This window comes from Neoarius graeffei, chromosome 3 (genome assembly GCF_027579695.1).
Source record: "Neoarius graeffei isolate fNeoGra1 chromosome 3, fNeoGra1.pri, whole genome shotgun sequence".
Lineage (NCBI taxonomy): Eukaryota > Metazoa > Chordata > Actinopteri > Siluriformes > Ariidae > Neoarius > Neoarius graeffei.
Window position 1 is genome coordinate 3,054,090 of NC_083571.1, and position 14,980 is coordinate 3,069,069.

A 14,980-nucleotide genomic window follows, 5' to 3' on the forward strand; every position below is an offset into this window, starting at 1 on the left:
TGACCTAATGAATTGCAATTTGGTCCTCCAGCTGTTCCTTTTTTGTACCTTTTAACTTTTCCAGCCTCTTATTGCCCCTGTCCCAACTTTTTTGAGATGTGTTGCTGTCATGAAATTTCAAATGAGCCAATATTTGGTATGAAATTTCAAAATGTCTCACTTTCGACATTTGCTATGTTGTCTATGTTCTGTTGTGAATACAATATCAGTTTGAGATTTGTAAATTATTGCATTCCGTTTTTATTTACAATTTGTACTTTGTCCCAACTTTTTTGGAATCGGGGTTATATATGGTAACTGAACATTTACAGCTGCTTTTGGTAATTTGTTTACTCTTAATTTTTATGGCGCTATACAATTCCAGTAATTATTATTGTTCATTCTCATGTTTGTATATTTTAACTTATGATTTATGATAAGTTAAAAAAAATTGCACGAAGAGTTCAAACCAAATGGGCGACGTCAGCTACTTTAGTTGTTCACTTTAGCTGCTGAGAGATTCCATTCATTTTTCTGGGGAAAAAAAAAAGTTGACAGAAAAATAAGCTTTGATTAGCTCTGTTAGTTTAAGTACATTAGCAAAAATAAGCATGCACACATAGCATTTCAGGGATTTGCTCTGTAGTGCCAAGATGATCTTCATGCCACTGAGATCTCTCCTTCTCACATACAGACAGCTTTGAGAGTGAACATGGACTGTGCTGGCATGAACACCTGAAACACCTCTAGTGTAGCTGGCATCAGTGAAACAATACACATTTCCCTGCATACAACATTTTAATCCATTTTTCGCACATGATCAGTTCAAAATTAAATATCACACTCAAATCCAGATTTTAGCCTTCAGATTTCTAACGTCATGATTTTCACTCCATACTTCTGTTGTGCGTGAATGATCTGGTGTGCTTCCAGTGTGCTCTGTCGAGTAAAACTCTTCCCACAGTGTAAACAGTGATACGGCTTCTCTCGCGTGTGAACGCGCTGGTGTCGTTGGAGATCACTCTGTCGCGTAAAACTCTTCCCACACTCTGAGCAGTCATATGGCTTCTGTCCCGTGTGGAGGTGCCGGTGTGATTTCAGGGTGCTCTGTCGAGTAAAGCTCTTCCCGCACTGCGAGCACTGATACGGCTTTTCTCCCGTGTGAATATGCTGGTGTCGTTGAACATCAACCTGTCGAGTGAAACTCTTGTCACAGTGTAAGCAGTGATACGGCTTCTCTCCTGTATGAACACACTGGTGTCGTTGGAGGTAACTCTGGTGAATAAAACTCTTCCCGCACTGTGAGCACTGATACGGCTTCTCTCCTGTGTGAAGGAGCTGGTGTTGTAGAAGATTACTCTGTCGAGTAAAACTCTTCCCGCACTGCGAGCAGTGATACGGTTTCTCCCCAGTGTGAATGAACTGGTGTTGTTGTAGATTACTCTGACGATTAAAACTCTTTGAGCACTCTGAGCAGTGATACAGCTTCTCTCCTGTGTGAATGCGTTGGTGTATATGAAGATCACGCTGTCGAGAAAAACTCTTCCCGCACTGCGAGCAGTGATACGGTTTCACCCCCGTGTGAATGACCTGGTGTTCTCGGAGATCTCTCAGCTGAATAAAACTCTTCCCACACAATGAGCAGTGATGTGGCTTCACCCCTGTGTGAATATACTGGTGTCGTCGGAGATTACTCCGGTCACTAAAACGCTTCCCACACTGTGAACAGGGATGGACGTCTTTCTTCGTTCGCTGATTAAAGGTATTACTGTTGACAGGACCAGAGACTGCTTGATGAATACTGGTGCTTATCATCCTCGGATTTATCTCTCCCGCTTTTAACTTCTCATATTCCTCATAGTGACATCTTCTGATGTGCTTGTGGAGGTAAATTTGAGATGTACAAGAAAGTGAACACCACGAGCAGGATAAGACCTGTAACTGGGCAGCGTTCATTTCTGGAACAGAAAATGACCAGGATTAGAAACATGTAAAATAAGATATTTTATATTACTTTTAGGAAAATACTATAAACTAAAAAAATAAAAAATAAAAAATAGGCTCTATAAGCTGTGGATGATCAGAGATATAAATTCTGGTGAACCCTCACAGAGGGTGGCTGGGGAAAAGAAAAGAAACAAACATACCCATTTTCCACCAACAGGGAACGGGTTCTGTTCTGGTTCAACCACCAAATTTTGAACCGTTCAGAGCATTCTGACCAAAATTAAATTGCCTGAAAAGTTGGTTCCCAGCTTGAACCAAAAGATAGCTCTTTTTTCCAGTGTGAACCATAATGACATCACTGGGCATATCACGAGTTTGGAGTTTCAATAAAATTAGTAGTTGGTGCATGCTTGTTTTGTTTTGTTTTTTGGATGAAAAAAAAATCTTTGATCTGCAATCAAAGAACAAAAACTTGCAGGTAATTAACACGATCCACCATCTTGCTACTACTGTTTACTTCCACTTTGTGTTGTGCAACACCCTCTGTTGATGATCCTTGATTACAATACTCAAAACTGGTCTAAGCATGGGCTGGTTCTCTAGCTGGCACCAAGGTTCAAAGAATCCTGAATGAAACTAGTTCAAGAACCCATTCCCTGTTGTTCAAAAAGTAGTAACAGTATGTTACTGCCAGTAATATCAACGCTTTTCTTATCTGGATAAACTCCTATAGTAAATATTTTTGAGAGACTAATAGATCCCAACAAGGTGTAGTAAATATTCCAGGATACCACACCTTCATGAGTCTGGCTGAAAATACATTTACATCTCTAGCTCTTTATAGCTCTGTCCCCTTACATGTGATGGGAGATTTGGGCAAAATACACTACATGATCAAAGACTTGTGGACACCTGACCATCACATCCATATGTGGGCCTTCTCAAAACTGTTCCCACAAAGTTGGAAGCACACAGTTGTACAGAATGCCTCTGTATGCTGTAGCATTATAGTTCCCCTTCACTGGAACTAAAAGTCCAAACCTGTTCCAGCATGACAATGGCCCTGTGGACAATGAAGATATGGTGTGTTAAGGTTTGAGTGAAGAACTCAAGTGACCTGCACAGAGCCCTGAACGAATTCAACTCCACCAAGCACCTCTGGGATGAACTGGAACACCGACTGCACCCCAACCTCCTCACCTAACACTGGTAACCCTGACCTTCAAGCTCCCTTTTAGGAAGAGTTGGGTTTCATCTTCCTCACCACAGTGTGCATTCAGAAGCTCAGTAAAGGAGGCTTCTACCATAAGCTGACTGTTGGCCTGGGAAAATGTTGCATTGGTGAAGCATTAAGAAAAAAAAAAAAACTTACTGTTTCCTTTGGGAAATATTGTTCTATGTGGCATCAACTGCAAGGCAGAATAAACTGATAGGAGATACTTGTTCATCCTGGTACTGGCTGGCAGTCCAGACCTGTATACAGCCCGATAGTTCTGTGTAACCAAACGGTGATGTAGTGGTTAGCACCATTGCCTCACAGCGAGAAGGTTCTGGGTTCAAGCCCAGTAGCCAACAGGGGCCTCTGTGTAGAGTCCGCACACTCTCCCTGTGTCTGTGTGGGTTTCCTCCGGGTGCTCCGGTTTCCCCCACAGTTCAAAGGCATGCGGTTCAGTTAACTGACTACTCTAAATTACATTACATTTAGCAGACGCTCTTATCTGGAGCAACGTACAAAGAGTGCAAGAGTCAGGTATACACTGTGCTGAACTTCTAGACAAGAAAGTTGTACTGCCAACTAAACAAGTAACAGGGGAAATACCGATACTCAAACAGCCAAGGAAAGAAACGAACCATATAAAGTACAACTAAAATAGAGAACTCAAAACGGCTAACCCCAGGCTAGACCGTGCACAGCCTGGGTTGGTTACACAGTGGGCAGGGAAGCAGGGGAGAGGTGCAGCCTGAAGAGGTGGGTCTTCAGTCTGCGCTTGAAGGTGGTCAGGGAGTTGGCAGTTCTGACCTCAATGGGAATTGTCTAAAGGTGTGCGAGTGTGTGTGAATGGTTGAGAGAAGAAAACCTCTATAATAATTCAGCAGAAGGCAACAGGAAACCACTACTGTAATTCTTCCCTTGAAACTTTGGTGGCTGAAGCCATCAGAGCGGACCTGCTCTCAGGCAGAACACTAAAGAAGAAGACGCAGCATACCTGCTGCCCTGAAGTAATATAATGTATGAGGTAATATAATGTATGCTGCCAAAGCACAATCCATTGGGGAGGGTTTAGAATGTTTCAATGAATAAACTGCACACGGCCAGGCAGAGTAATACACTTAAAAAGGTCTGTCCCAGAATGATGGTCTGTCCCTCTATATAAATGTCTAAAAACTGTTGCTGGGAACAGTAGAAGGAAAGAAATTGGCTTTTGAGCTGCATGTGTTCTATAACCAAAGATGGTTTGCATATCTTTGGTTTCTTCCTGCAAAATGCTAGGCTCATTAATACCATAGTCATAACCTGAGATTGGTACAGCTGAGAAGAATGTGTCTGTTCTGGCTTGCCCATCCCAGTGGCGAGGCCAGAAATTGAACAGTGTGTGGGCATGGGTAAAACAAAGTAGGCAAAGGTGTGAAAAGAAAACTCAAATGCAAGTAATCAGTCAAAAATGGCATAAATGCTTACAGAAAGAATAAGCCGTTTTCTCAGAGAGGTGAGGAAACTGGGGTGATGAAGGCAGTATAAATGGCATATGATAAATACATCAGTCTTCCACCAGATACACAAATGGGTGGTGCCTCATACTACCCGTTTTAATGAACTGACTGAAAGATCGCAATTCACGCAGAGGATTAGGTGGATTTCCTCGCAAACTTTGACCTTACCTTTCTGAATATTCACTCACTTTCAGAAAACACTTTATTCTGATCAGGGTAAGAGGGTTTTTTTGGGGGAGGGGTGTTGATTCAGGATAAATCTATTAGTTCATTTGTTTAAAATCTTTAATTTTCTGTAAAGCTGCTTTGCGACAATGTCTACTATTAAAAGTGTTATACAAATAAACTGACTTGATTTGTGAATACACCATGAATGGGATACAAGTCCGCCACATGGCACCATACTGTATACACACGCACACTTTTACACCCAGGGGCATGTTCACCTACTGCCAAGTTTTCAGAAGCCGGAACCTGTAGGACACAAAAGAAACCCATAGCAACATGGAGAAAGCCATGCAGAAACAAACATGCAGGATCAAACCGGTGATCCTGACGCTGTAAAGTGGCAACACCACCTCCTGCACCACATTTCAGTATTTTTCTCAAATGAGCTGCATAGAAAACTTTAAAAGGAGTGTTACAGTGGCCGTGTTACTTAACCCATTGTACGAGGGTAGTCTTCATCTTCAGACTCTTCCTCATTTACATGCTTCCTTTGAAATCCTCCATTCAAGGATTGATCCGCTGATGTCCCATCACCTGAAATTCCATCATGCATGTTTAAATATTCTCATCTCAAATACAACTCTGAAGGTCAAAGGTTGGGAGGGTTGGGAGTGCAAGTATTGAAAGACTGGGCCTTTCATAAATAAACTCAATTTATTTATATGAAGAGTTACTGAGTATTAGTCCTGTATTAGGCTCCAGTCTGGAGGATTGTATACACCATGTTTTCTTACAGAGATAGTCTTCTTCAGGTTCTTCCTTTTTTACATGTGTGTGTTGACACACAGGTGTGATGTGTCCCAAAGAGCCTGTCATGGTTTCACCTGAAATTTCATCAACTGAATTTAAATATTTTCATGTAATGTAAAAAATGTGAAGTACATTGATGTGGTTCACTCACGAATTAAATGAAGCTGAACTAAAAAGTATTACTGATCGTCAGACTGGACTGTGCCATGTTTACTTACAAATGTACTCTTCATCCTCAGGTTCTTCCTTTTTTATATCTTTCTGAAGGTCCATGACATGTCCCACAGGGCCTGATGTCTCTCCACAAGGTTCCATTCGCACATTATCACAAACCTAGTGACCAAACAGTAATAATACTTATTTATAGCTCCTGAGCATATGCTCTGAGATGATGATAACTTGATAGTATGCAAGTTTTAAATCACGGAAGGAAGCTGATTAACAGAAGAATGATCACAGATTGCATTAGTGCTCTGGCTGAACTACGCTAGCTTGAGTGCTAAAGTTGTCAGTGGTGACAATGAGTTTTTTTTTTTTTTAACTTATGTGCATAAAAATACAAGATAGAATCAGTTACAACAACAATTTAAAGTTCAGTGCATAAATAATAATATAAACAAAAAGGGAAACACAGGGCTGCTCAGAATGGACAAGGATGCTCACTCCACCACTGAGGTACCAGGACACTGAAGGAGCAAGAACTTGAAACAATATACACTATAAAGTCAAAAGTTTGTGGACACCTGAACATCACACTCTTATGTGTTTCTTGAACGTTCCATTCCAAATTTATTCTCCCTTTGCTGTTACAATAAGCTCCACTCTTCTGGGAAGACTTTCCACTGGATTTTGGGGCGTGGCTGTGAGTTGTTGTCCATTCAGCCACAAGAGCATTAGTTAAGTCATGTCAGCCAGGAGAGGAGGCCTGGGGTGCAGCTGGCATTCTACATCATTGCAAAGGTGAGCAGGAAATTCTGAGCAGGAAACTCGAGTTCTTCCATTCCAAACTTGGCAAACCATATCTTCATGGAGCTCGCTTTGTGCATAGAGGCACTGTCATGCTGGTACAGGTTTGGATCATCCTATACAATTGCATACTTTCAGCATTGTGGCAATAGTCTGGGGAGGAACCACATATGAGATGGACAGGTGTCCACAAACGTTTAACCATACAGTGTATATATACCCATGCTCTGAGCTGAATGTGCTGCTTTTGACTAAAGTAATCCATTACTGTTCCAATATTCTGTTGTTCTAAGTTTTAAAAATGAAACACATCAAGCAATTACATACATCACTAATCCTTACCTGTGAGTCAACAGGAGTACAAGTGCATGGAGGTTTTCTAGAACAGCATGGGAGGACCTCTGCTGACTCCATTTTAAGGTCTTATTAGGAGGTCTAAAGGGTTATGTTTCTGGAAAAGGAGACCCAAATCAAAAGCTGAACTCCACAATCAATCATTGATATACTAATAAACCACATGGATTTAACTTAAAAGGAAACAGGGAGAGAGCAAGAATTAGTCAATGTGCCCTTTTTTGTTAAGCAAGACCACTGAGTCCTGTGTGCACACTAGCGAGTGACAAGTTGCTTATGTCACTTGTCATTTGTCCCATGGAGCAAGCGCTACTGTTGTTGCTCATGGGTGTATCCAGTCTGTCCAGCTCTGATGAGAAAGAGTCATGGCCAAAATCTAGGAAGCGGCACACTATTTACTACAATACATTTTTTATTTGTCTTTAAAATGTCTTCTTCTTCTTCATCCGTCCAGCGTGTCCTGGGTTGGGTCTCTTTCCTAGAGTTTCTTGGCTAAGTGTAAGTACAGCCGGCTAGCCACTCCTCTGCTGTACTGCTTTTGGTCATGGACAATTTAGAGTAGCCAGTTAGCCTAACTGTATGTCTTTGGGACTGTAGGGGGAAACTGGAGCACCCTGAGGAAACCTACACAGACACGGGGAGAACATGCAAACTCCATACAGAAAGGCCCCTCGTTGGTCACTAGGTTCGAACCCAGAACTTTCTTGCTGTGAGGTGACTGTGCTAACCTCTACACCACCATGCCACCCCTTTAAAATGTACTTAAAATTAATTCCAATAGTTTAAGAAAATGAAAAAAGTGTAAACATTGTTTGGTTGGTACAGTATGTGCCAGGCTTCATGTTAGCTATTAAAAGTGCAAGCTAACTGTACTAGCTACAAACACTCTCCAGAGACACCAATGATTGAAAGATTGCACATGACAGGATAAGATGAAAACAATTTTCATTCCATTCTTTTTTTCTTGAGAGAAGCCATACATAGAAACTATAGGGAGGGAAAGTGAAACACAGCGCTCCTAGTGGTAGCGTTCCTAAGCCGAGAGCCATACTATTGAAAATCCCATAGACCCGATTTAAAAAAAAAAAAAAAATCCCACAAAGTTATGACGTGGAACTTGTACACCCCCAAAAAACATGTTGTATATGTTGGGATTATCTACTAACTGTGAAAGTATCAGGTGAAATTTTTCTGTCTTTTAAAAGATCGAAATTGCACCTAACCTGTCAGAAATGGACTACAACCAAACTGTCTAGTCAGAGTCGCCCATATTACATCAGCAGTAGGCTTGATAAGTTTTGTTCTTCATACTAGCCCTTACGAGTGCTGACAGCTCTCCCTGTGAATAGCGGCAGTTGACTACATGCCCTGATCTGTAATGGTTATCCCCACGAGGGATGCATTTCTTACTGGTACAGAAATACTCCGCCAACCACGCTATACAAATCGGCATGTTGATGTAGGCTACTCGCCAGCCGCTACCTGCTACAGATTTGGAAAGGCGCTAGACTTGCGGTGACGTCACATACGCAATGTCGGGTCCGTGTAGTCTTTGATCAGCTTATTAAAAAACATTCAAAACAATTCAAATCGGGGGCGGCATGGTGGTGTAGTGGTTAGCGCTGTCGCCTCACAGCAAGGTCCGGGTTCGAGCCCTGTGGCCGGCGAGGGCCTTTCTGTGCAGAGTTTGCATGTTCTCCCCATGTCCGCGTGGGTTTCCTCCGGGTGCTCCGGTTTCCCCCACAGTCCAAAGACATGCAGGTTAGGTTAACTGGTGACTCTAAATTGAGCGTAGGTGTGAATGTGAATGGTTGTCTGTGTCTATGTGTCAGCCCTGTGATGACCTGGCGACTTGTCCAGGGTGTACCCCGCCTTTCGCCTGTAGTCAGCTGGGATAGGCTCCAGCTTGCCTGCGACCCTGTAGAAGGATAAAGCGGCTAGAGATAATGAAATGAGAATTCAAATCGGTGGAAAAAATAAAGTATGATCACCAGGATCGATAGAGCTGCCCGACATGCACAATATATGGAAGCCATTGTCTTAACTTTGAAGTGTAACCCGAAATGTAATTTTTTGAAAAGATATTCCCATTCATTTTGCCATAGAGGTTGGAACGCATCCAGTAGGGGGCAATGAGATTACTTTCCCTCCCTATGTTGTTAGAGGTAAAAGTATGGTACCATGCATACCATATAGAATTGGTTCAAGGAATCATCAGTCAGTAGTTTGGATTGTTGGCTTTACCATGCCTAACTGTAATGTTTTAATCGAGAGACCAGTCATAGGCAACATGATCCAAGAGGCCTAGGTGGCAGTCCAAACGTGAGGTCTGTGGGCATCCACAACTCGTGGCCAATCAATCATGGCCAGTGTAAACCCTGACTAAAGGGAAGTGATGGTCCTGGTCATGTTGGTGGTGGTCAGCGACAGTCAGCTGCATGGTCAGCATCCAACTAAACCATATGACCAGTCCATCAGTCTGTGGATTAAAGGTATTTTCTGGACCCCCAGCCGTTGACATATTTCCACCAATCACCTGGGACTCAATGTTTCACCCCGATCACTGTGTAGCTCCTCTGAAAGACCAAAATGACAGAAGAAACTTTCCAGGAGCCTCACCAGAGGGGTCATAGCACTCTGATCTGGGATCATAAACACCTCATGCCACATATTCCAATCGTTCATGGCCACAAGGATATCAGTTACCAGCTTCGGTGACAGGAAACAGCCTCAATACGTCCACTGCTGCTCCTTCCATTGGAGTAGAGCCCTCAAATTCTCAGATGCACCTTTTTCATTGTACAAGCATCACAGGAGTGTACAAACAATTCCACATCGGTTTGGTGCCCCCAGCCAGTAGAAGCACTGTGTTGCAGCTGCTCCAGGGTCTTTGACACCTTAAAATGCTCCACTCCAGCATGGCCATGTACTCAGGTATGCAAACTGCAGGGAACCCAGAGCTGCCTCACAGAAGTACCTAGAACTGAGTCCTCCCAGTGCCAGCAAAGTAGCTCATCACTCTACTCCAGACTGCCCCACTGGGAACCTCTTTGTGGTCCGACCACTCCAGCCTCTGCCCACCTTTATCCAATAAAACAGTCTACTAAGCACAGAGTTGTTGGCCTGAAGTGGAGATTGGCCACTTTGATTACATTACAGACGCTGTTATCTAGAGCGACAGACAACATACCCAGAGTAGCTAACTGCGGAACAATTGGGGGTTAGGTACCTTATTCAAGGGCACTTCAGCCATTCCTGCTGGTCCAGGGAACAGAACCAGTGACCTTTTGATCCCAAAGCTGCTTCTCTAACCATTAGGCCATGGTGTCCCCATTTGATTGCTGTAAATGTCAACTGCAGGTAGCAGATCACATCAATGAAGCTAGGTGCGTACATAAACAGGTCTTACAGATAGACAGTGCACTACTCCTTTGGGATGCCCACCAGCACACGCACCATTCTTTCACCATTTGAAGGTGGCTGGTGTATTGAATAGCCTGAACTGCATCAACCAAATTTGCTACAGGGCAATTCCATGTAAATGTCAACCTCACCATGCAAAAATAAAGCAACATGTAATACATCAAAACCACTCCCAGAGATCTCACCTAGGCCTGTATTTTACAGATGTGAATAAGTTGAACCAATTTGTAACCAACCTAATGTCACTGTCAGTCTTTCTTTCTTATAATGTAAAACCCAAGCTAAAATCAACTTTGATCATGGACAATTCTATATTATTGCCACAAGCCACAGAAATGTATGCCAAAATCCACAAAACAGCAAAACAATAGCCATCCTAAATATTATTTAAGAACTTTGATAGTTTTAGCTGATATTTAGAGAGTTTTTCAAAGGGTTATGGTGGTTAAATTGCTGATTTTCTAAACATATGCCATGTCTATTTCAGATGCGTCACATCCATAACGGAATTATGTCACATCCATAACGCTGATTTTTTCTTCCTAGATTCTGCTTGAAATAGAAAATATTTTAAACAAAGGCTTTTTTATTTTCAGCTAAGACTCCTTTATTAAATGCATGCCTGCATTTGGATATTATGTTTGCAATTTCACAGAGTTTGATGAATATGTGTAGTCACCCTGGAAATGGGGTATTTTTTCCGTCACATCCATAACGCATGTCTTTTTTGGCATTTTCTAGAGTTCTAAATGTACTATGGGAATTCCTTTTTTCCCATGACTTCTCCAATATGAGAGGTCTTAAAAATATACAACAAATTTTAAAATACTGGAAAGGAATAAAAATTAACTAGGTCAGTTGTTGCCATTTTGAGTCCAAATGTCACATCCATAACGCTGGAATTGCTCTACAACAGCATTCCAAGTGTAAACGCCATCTTCTCTCTGGCCCCTGGAGTGAGTGCATCATCAATACGGGGCAATGGGTAAAAGTTCACATTTGTGACAGCATTGAGGCAGTGATAGTTGATACAGGACTGCCAGCTACCATCCTTCCTTTCCAGGACCACTGGAGCTGCCCACAGGCTACTAGATGGCTCAATGGCCCCTGCTACTGCCACCTCTTTCGGGTTCTGCTTGGCCACCTGATGCTTGGCGATAAGGAGATGGTGTGCTTGCTGTCCTTGTGGCAATTGGCCGGGCTATTCAGGTAGTGCTCTGTCTCCACTGCATGCTATAGCCTCCTTCAGCTGGTGTTTGGTAGGACCAGTCCTCCCCCATCACAAGATCATGGATTTCACATTCCATGGTTTCAGTCTCCTTGGCAATATCCTACTTCTGACACCAATGTGACGTTTTAGTGAAACGAAGCCCACTGAGCCAGTCTCATTTCTGTTTCCTTACGTGGGATTAAGTCAGGAATAAAAAAAACTACCTGGTTACAATCACAGTTTACTCAGATGAGAAAGGACTCAAGGAGAGGAAGAAGAACTTAAACTTTCTGCTAAAGATTATTGCATGTTCTACAAATGTTAATATGTGTTTCTGCTATTTATTTTTGGGTGAGGATGCTGGTGTATATCATTATGCTGCGCCTGTACATGATGGCTTACTATAACCTGTGGTGCTGTAAGAATCTTTAGCAGAAATATGGACAAATACTTATTTTTCTCATTATCTTGTTTAACTGCAGTGTTGTATCGCACCATGCAGGTTCTTAAAGAAGGTTGTTTCCTTCAGTTACATGCAGATGATTATAAAAGTTCTTTACTATATAAAGCTATCTAAAAATATGGAAAAGTTAGACATATTATCTGACAGATTCAATTTTTACTAACTTTATACATAGCCTTTTTTACTAACCCCATTTCCAGAAAAGTTGTTGTGATCAGATGAATCCACATTTCAGCTTGTTTTATAGAAAACCAGACATCGAGTTCTCAGTGCCAAAGGTGAACATGACCATCCAGTTTGTTATCAGAGAAAGGTGCAAAAGCCAGCATCTGTGATGATATGGGGGTCATCAGTGCCCACGGTATGGGTGAGTTGCATGTGTGTGAAGGTACCGTTGATATATTGAGGCATATTTTGGGATTTTAGAGAGACATATGTTGCCACCAAGGTGACACGTCTTCCCAGAAAGTCTATGTTTCTTTAAACAGGACAATGCCAGGCCTCAATCTGCATGAGCTACAACAGCATGGCTTCATAGTCACAGAGTGCGTGGGCTTGACTGTCCTGCTGCCAGTCCAAATCTGTCTCCTGTTGAGAGTGTATGACGCATTATGAAGAGAATCTGACAACAGCGACCATGGACTGTTGAGCAGCTGAAGTCTTGAAAACTATTGATAATCTTATCTTTGTACTTTTGTCAGTTAAATAAATGTTCACGTGAATTAACAAATCGCAGATTTTTAAAAATTGCATTCTGGAAAATATCCCAATTTTTCCGGAAATGGGGTTTGTACTTTCTGAAGCACTTCAGAAACAGTATAAACTATATAAACACTCGTTAAATTAATTGTTACAAAATTAATAATTTATAAATAACTGCATAACCTACTCTCTAGAAAACAATAACCACAATTATTTATCACAATTATTCAGACAATTTTTTTTGGGGGAAAAGCTTTATTGTCCTTTTATATGTATATTAAATCTACACTTACCTGTTCCTTTATCTGGAAAAATATCACATAATAATAATAATAATAATAATGTTCCCTTTCGCCATATTTAGTGTTAATCTTTTAAATGCCAAATTATGAACACATTTAGACCCGAAATATTCACTAAGAATCAAACATTTAAATCATATAAATAAAGAGCTTTGATTTAAAATACTTACAAAAATGAAAACTAGACCGAATCCCAAATCTCTCCTCTTTAACTATGTAGTGAACTACACAGGGTGAATAACGTCATTGTATTATTTTCTACGAATTGCACTTCGAAGGGAACAGGGGGCGATTCGGGACGCAGCCACTGTCTGTTAGCAGAAGAGCTCAGCTAGTGTAATTTACCTCAGGATTTAAAGCAGAACGCAGTGAAAATCCTCAGATACAAACAAAACAACAAGCTTTATGTTTAAACTGATCCGATATGTTAAAATAAAGCTCTGTCAGAAATGTTTTCACATTAAAATTATTACCTCAGTGAGAAGCTTCAGCTGTTAGCGCATCTTCTTCTGCTGTGGCTGTACAGCCTTGTTAACGTTCACAGCGCCGCCTGCTGGAGCGCTTTGGAAGCGGGATTACTGCAGCCCAGTTTCAGGCTCCTGTTCTCCAGCAGGTTCCTCATGGACCCGGGATTCACAGCTCCATCACTGAAGTAATAATGTCTACATGAAAATAATCTTAATTTAAGTGATACTATCTAGCCCTGGTCCTGGGGTCAACTGTCCAAAGTAATGGTGAGAGCGGAATCTGCATCAACGGGGCCCAGGTAGAGAGAGTGGACAATTTCAAATACCTGGGTGTCTACATCTCACAGGACCTCTCTTGGTCCTGTCACACCAACACCCTGGTTAAGAAAGGCTGCCAGCGCCTCTACTGGATACTTTTTACTGTACAAGATAGTAATTTACTGTACAGGATAGTAATTTACTGTACAGGATAGGAACCGCCTGCATAATATTGTCAAGGTGTGTTCTAAGATTATTGGACTTCCTGCTCGCCACCTGAATACTGCATACGAGCAGCAGGCTAGCGGCCTGGCTCGTCAAATTCTTAAGGACTCGACTCATGCTTTGTTCCCGGCATTTGAGCAGCTGCCATCTGGTCGCAGGTTCCGCTGTCCGGCCTGTAAGACCCAGAGGAGGAGAGCAACCTTTGTTCCAAGTGTTCTTCTCCTCCTGAACTCTAAGAAGTCTAAGACAGCTGCAATAACTTAAGTCTTCTGTACAATACTCTAGTGCAATATCACATGTCCTGATGTGCAATATTACAATATCACCTTGTCACTTTAACTACAATGTCACTCTTATCATATTGTCATTTTAATTTTAATTTTATCCACGCGTCATTTTATTTATTTGCCATATTTTATCTGCTGCCTTTTTTTTTTTACTTTGTTACTGGCAACAGGCCTGCCATTGTATATTGTACATAATACACTGGTGTTTTTTTGTTTTGTTTTTGCCCACCCATTTTTGTGATTTTTATTCTTTTTGTGATTTTATTTTCTTGCTCTTTTAATGTACCGCTCTTCGCCCTTCTAATTGCCCTTCGGGGATAAATAAAGTTTTGTCTAAGTCTACTTTCTAAGGAGACTGAAGGACTTTAAACTCCCACTCAGGGCACTAAGGAACTTTTACTCCTGCACTAATGAGAGTGTCCTGAGTGGGAGCATCACTAACTGGATGGGAAGCACCACCAGGAGAGATCAGCTGGCTCTCAGGAGGGTGGGTCGCTCTGCTGAGAGGACCATCAGGACCACCATCCCTAACCTACAGGACATTTATTCCAACCGCTGCAGGGACAGAGCCAGGAAGATCACCAGCGACCCCAACCACCCAAATAATAGACTGTTCTCCCTGCTGCCTTCAGGGAGACACTACCGACAGCTGAAGGCCAACACTGAGAGGATGAGGATGAGGAGGAGCTTCTTCCCTCAGGCCGTCA

General features: G+C 42.0%; 1 protein-coding gene across 6 annotated transcripts; it reads right to left on the reverse strand.

Moving 5' to 3' along the window:
• Nucleotides 1-287: 287 nt before the first annotated feature.
• On the reverse strand, nucleotides 288-13,559 carry LOC132883077 (gastrula zinc finger protein XlCGF8.2DB-like). 6 transcript variants are annotated; one of them, XM_060916260.1, is made up of 6 exons: nucleotides 13,510-13,559; nucleotides 6,925-7,033; nucleotides 5,835-5,949; nucleotides 5,601-5,690; nucleotides 5,302-5,400; nucleotides 288-1,937 (listed from the first exon to the last, which is right to left on the reverse strand). In XM_060916260.1, the coding sequence occupies exons 2-6, from the start codon at nucleotides 6,994-6,996 to the stop codon at nucleotides 844-846; spliced, it is 1,470 nt and encodes a 489-aa protein (XP_060772243.1). In that variant the 5' UTR covers nucleotides 6,997-7,033; nucleotides 13,510-13,559; the 3' UTR covers nucleotides 288-843. The 6 variants fall into 6 exon arrangements, with proteins under 6 accessions (XP_060772243.1, XP_060772245.1, XP_060772244.1 ...); XM_060916262.1 differs by lacking the exon at nucleotides 13,510-13,559 and adding an exon at nucleotides 13,207-13,226; XM_060916261.1 differs by lacking the exon at nucleotides 13,510-13,559 and adding an exon at nucleotides 12,222-12,258.
• Nucleotides 13,560-14,980: the final 1,421 nt, after the last annotated feature.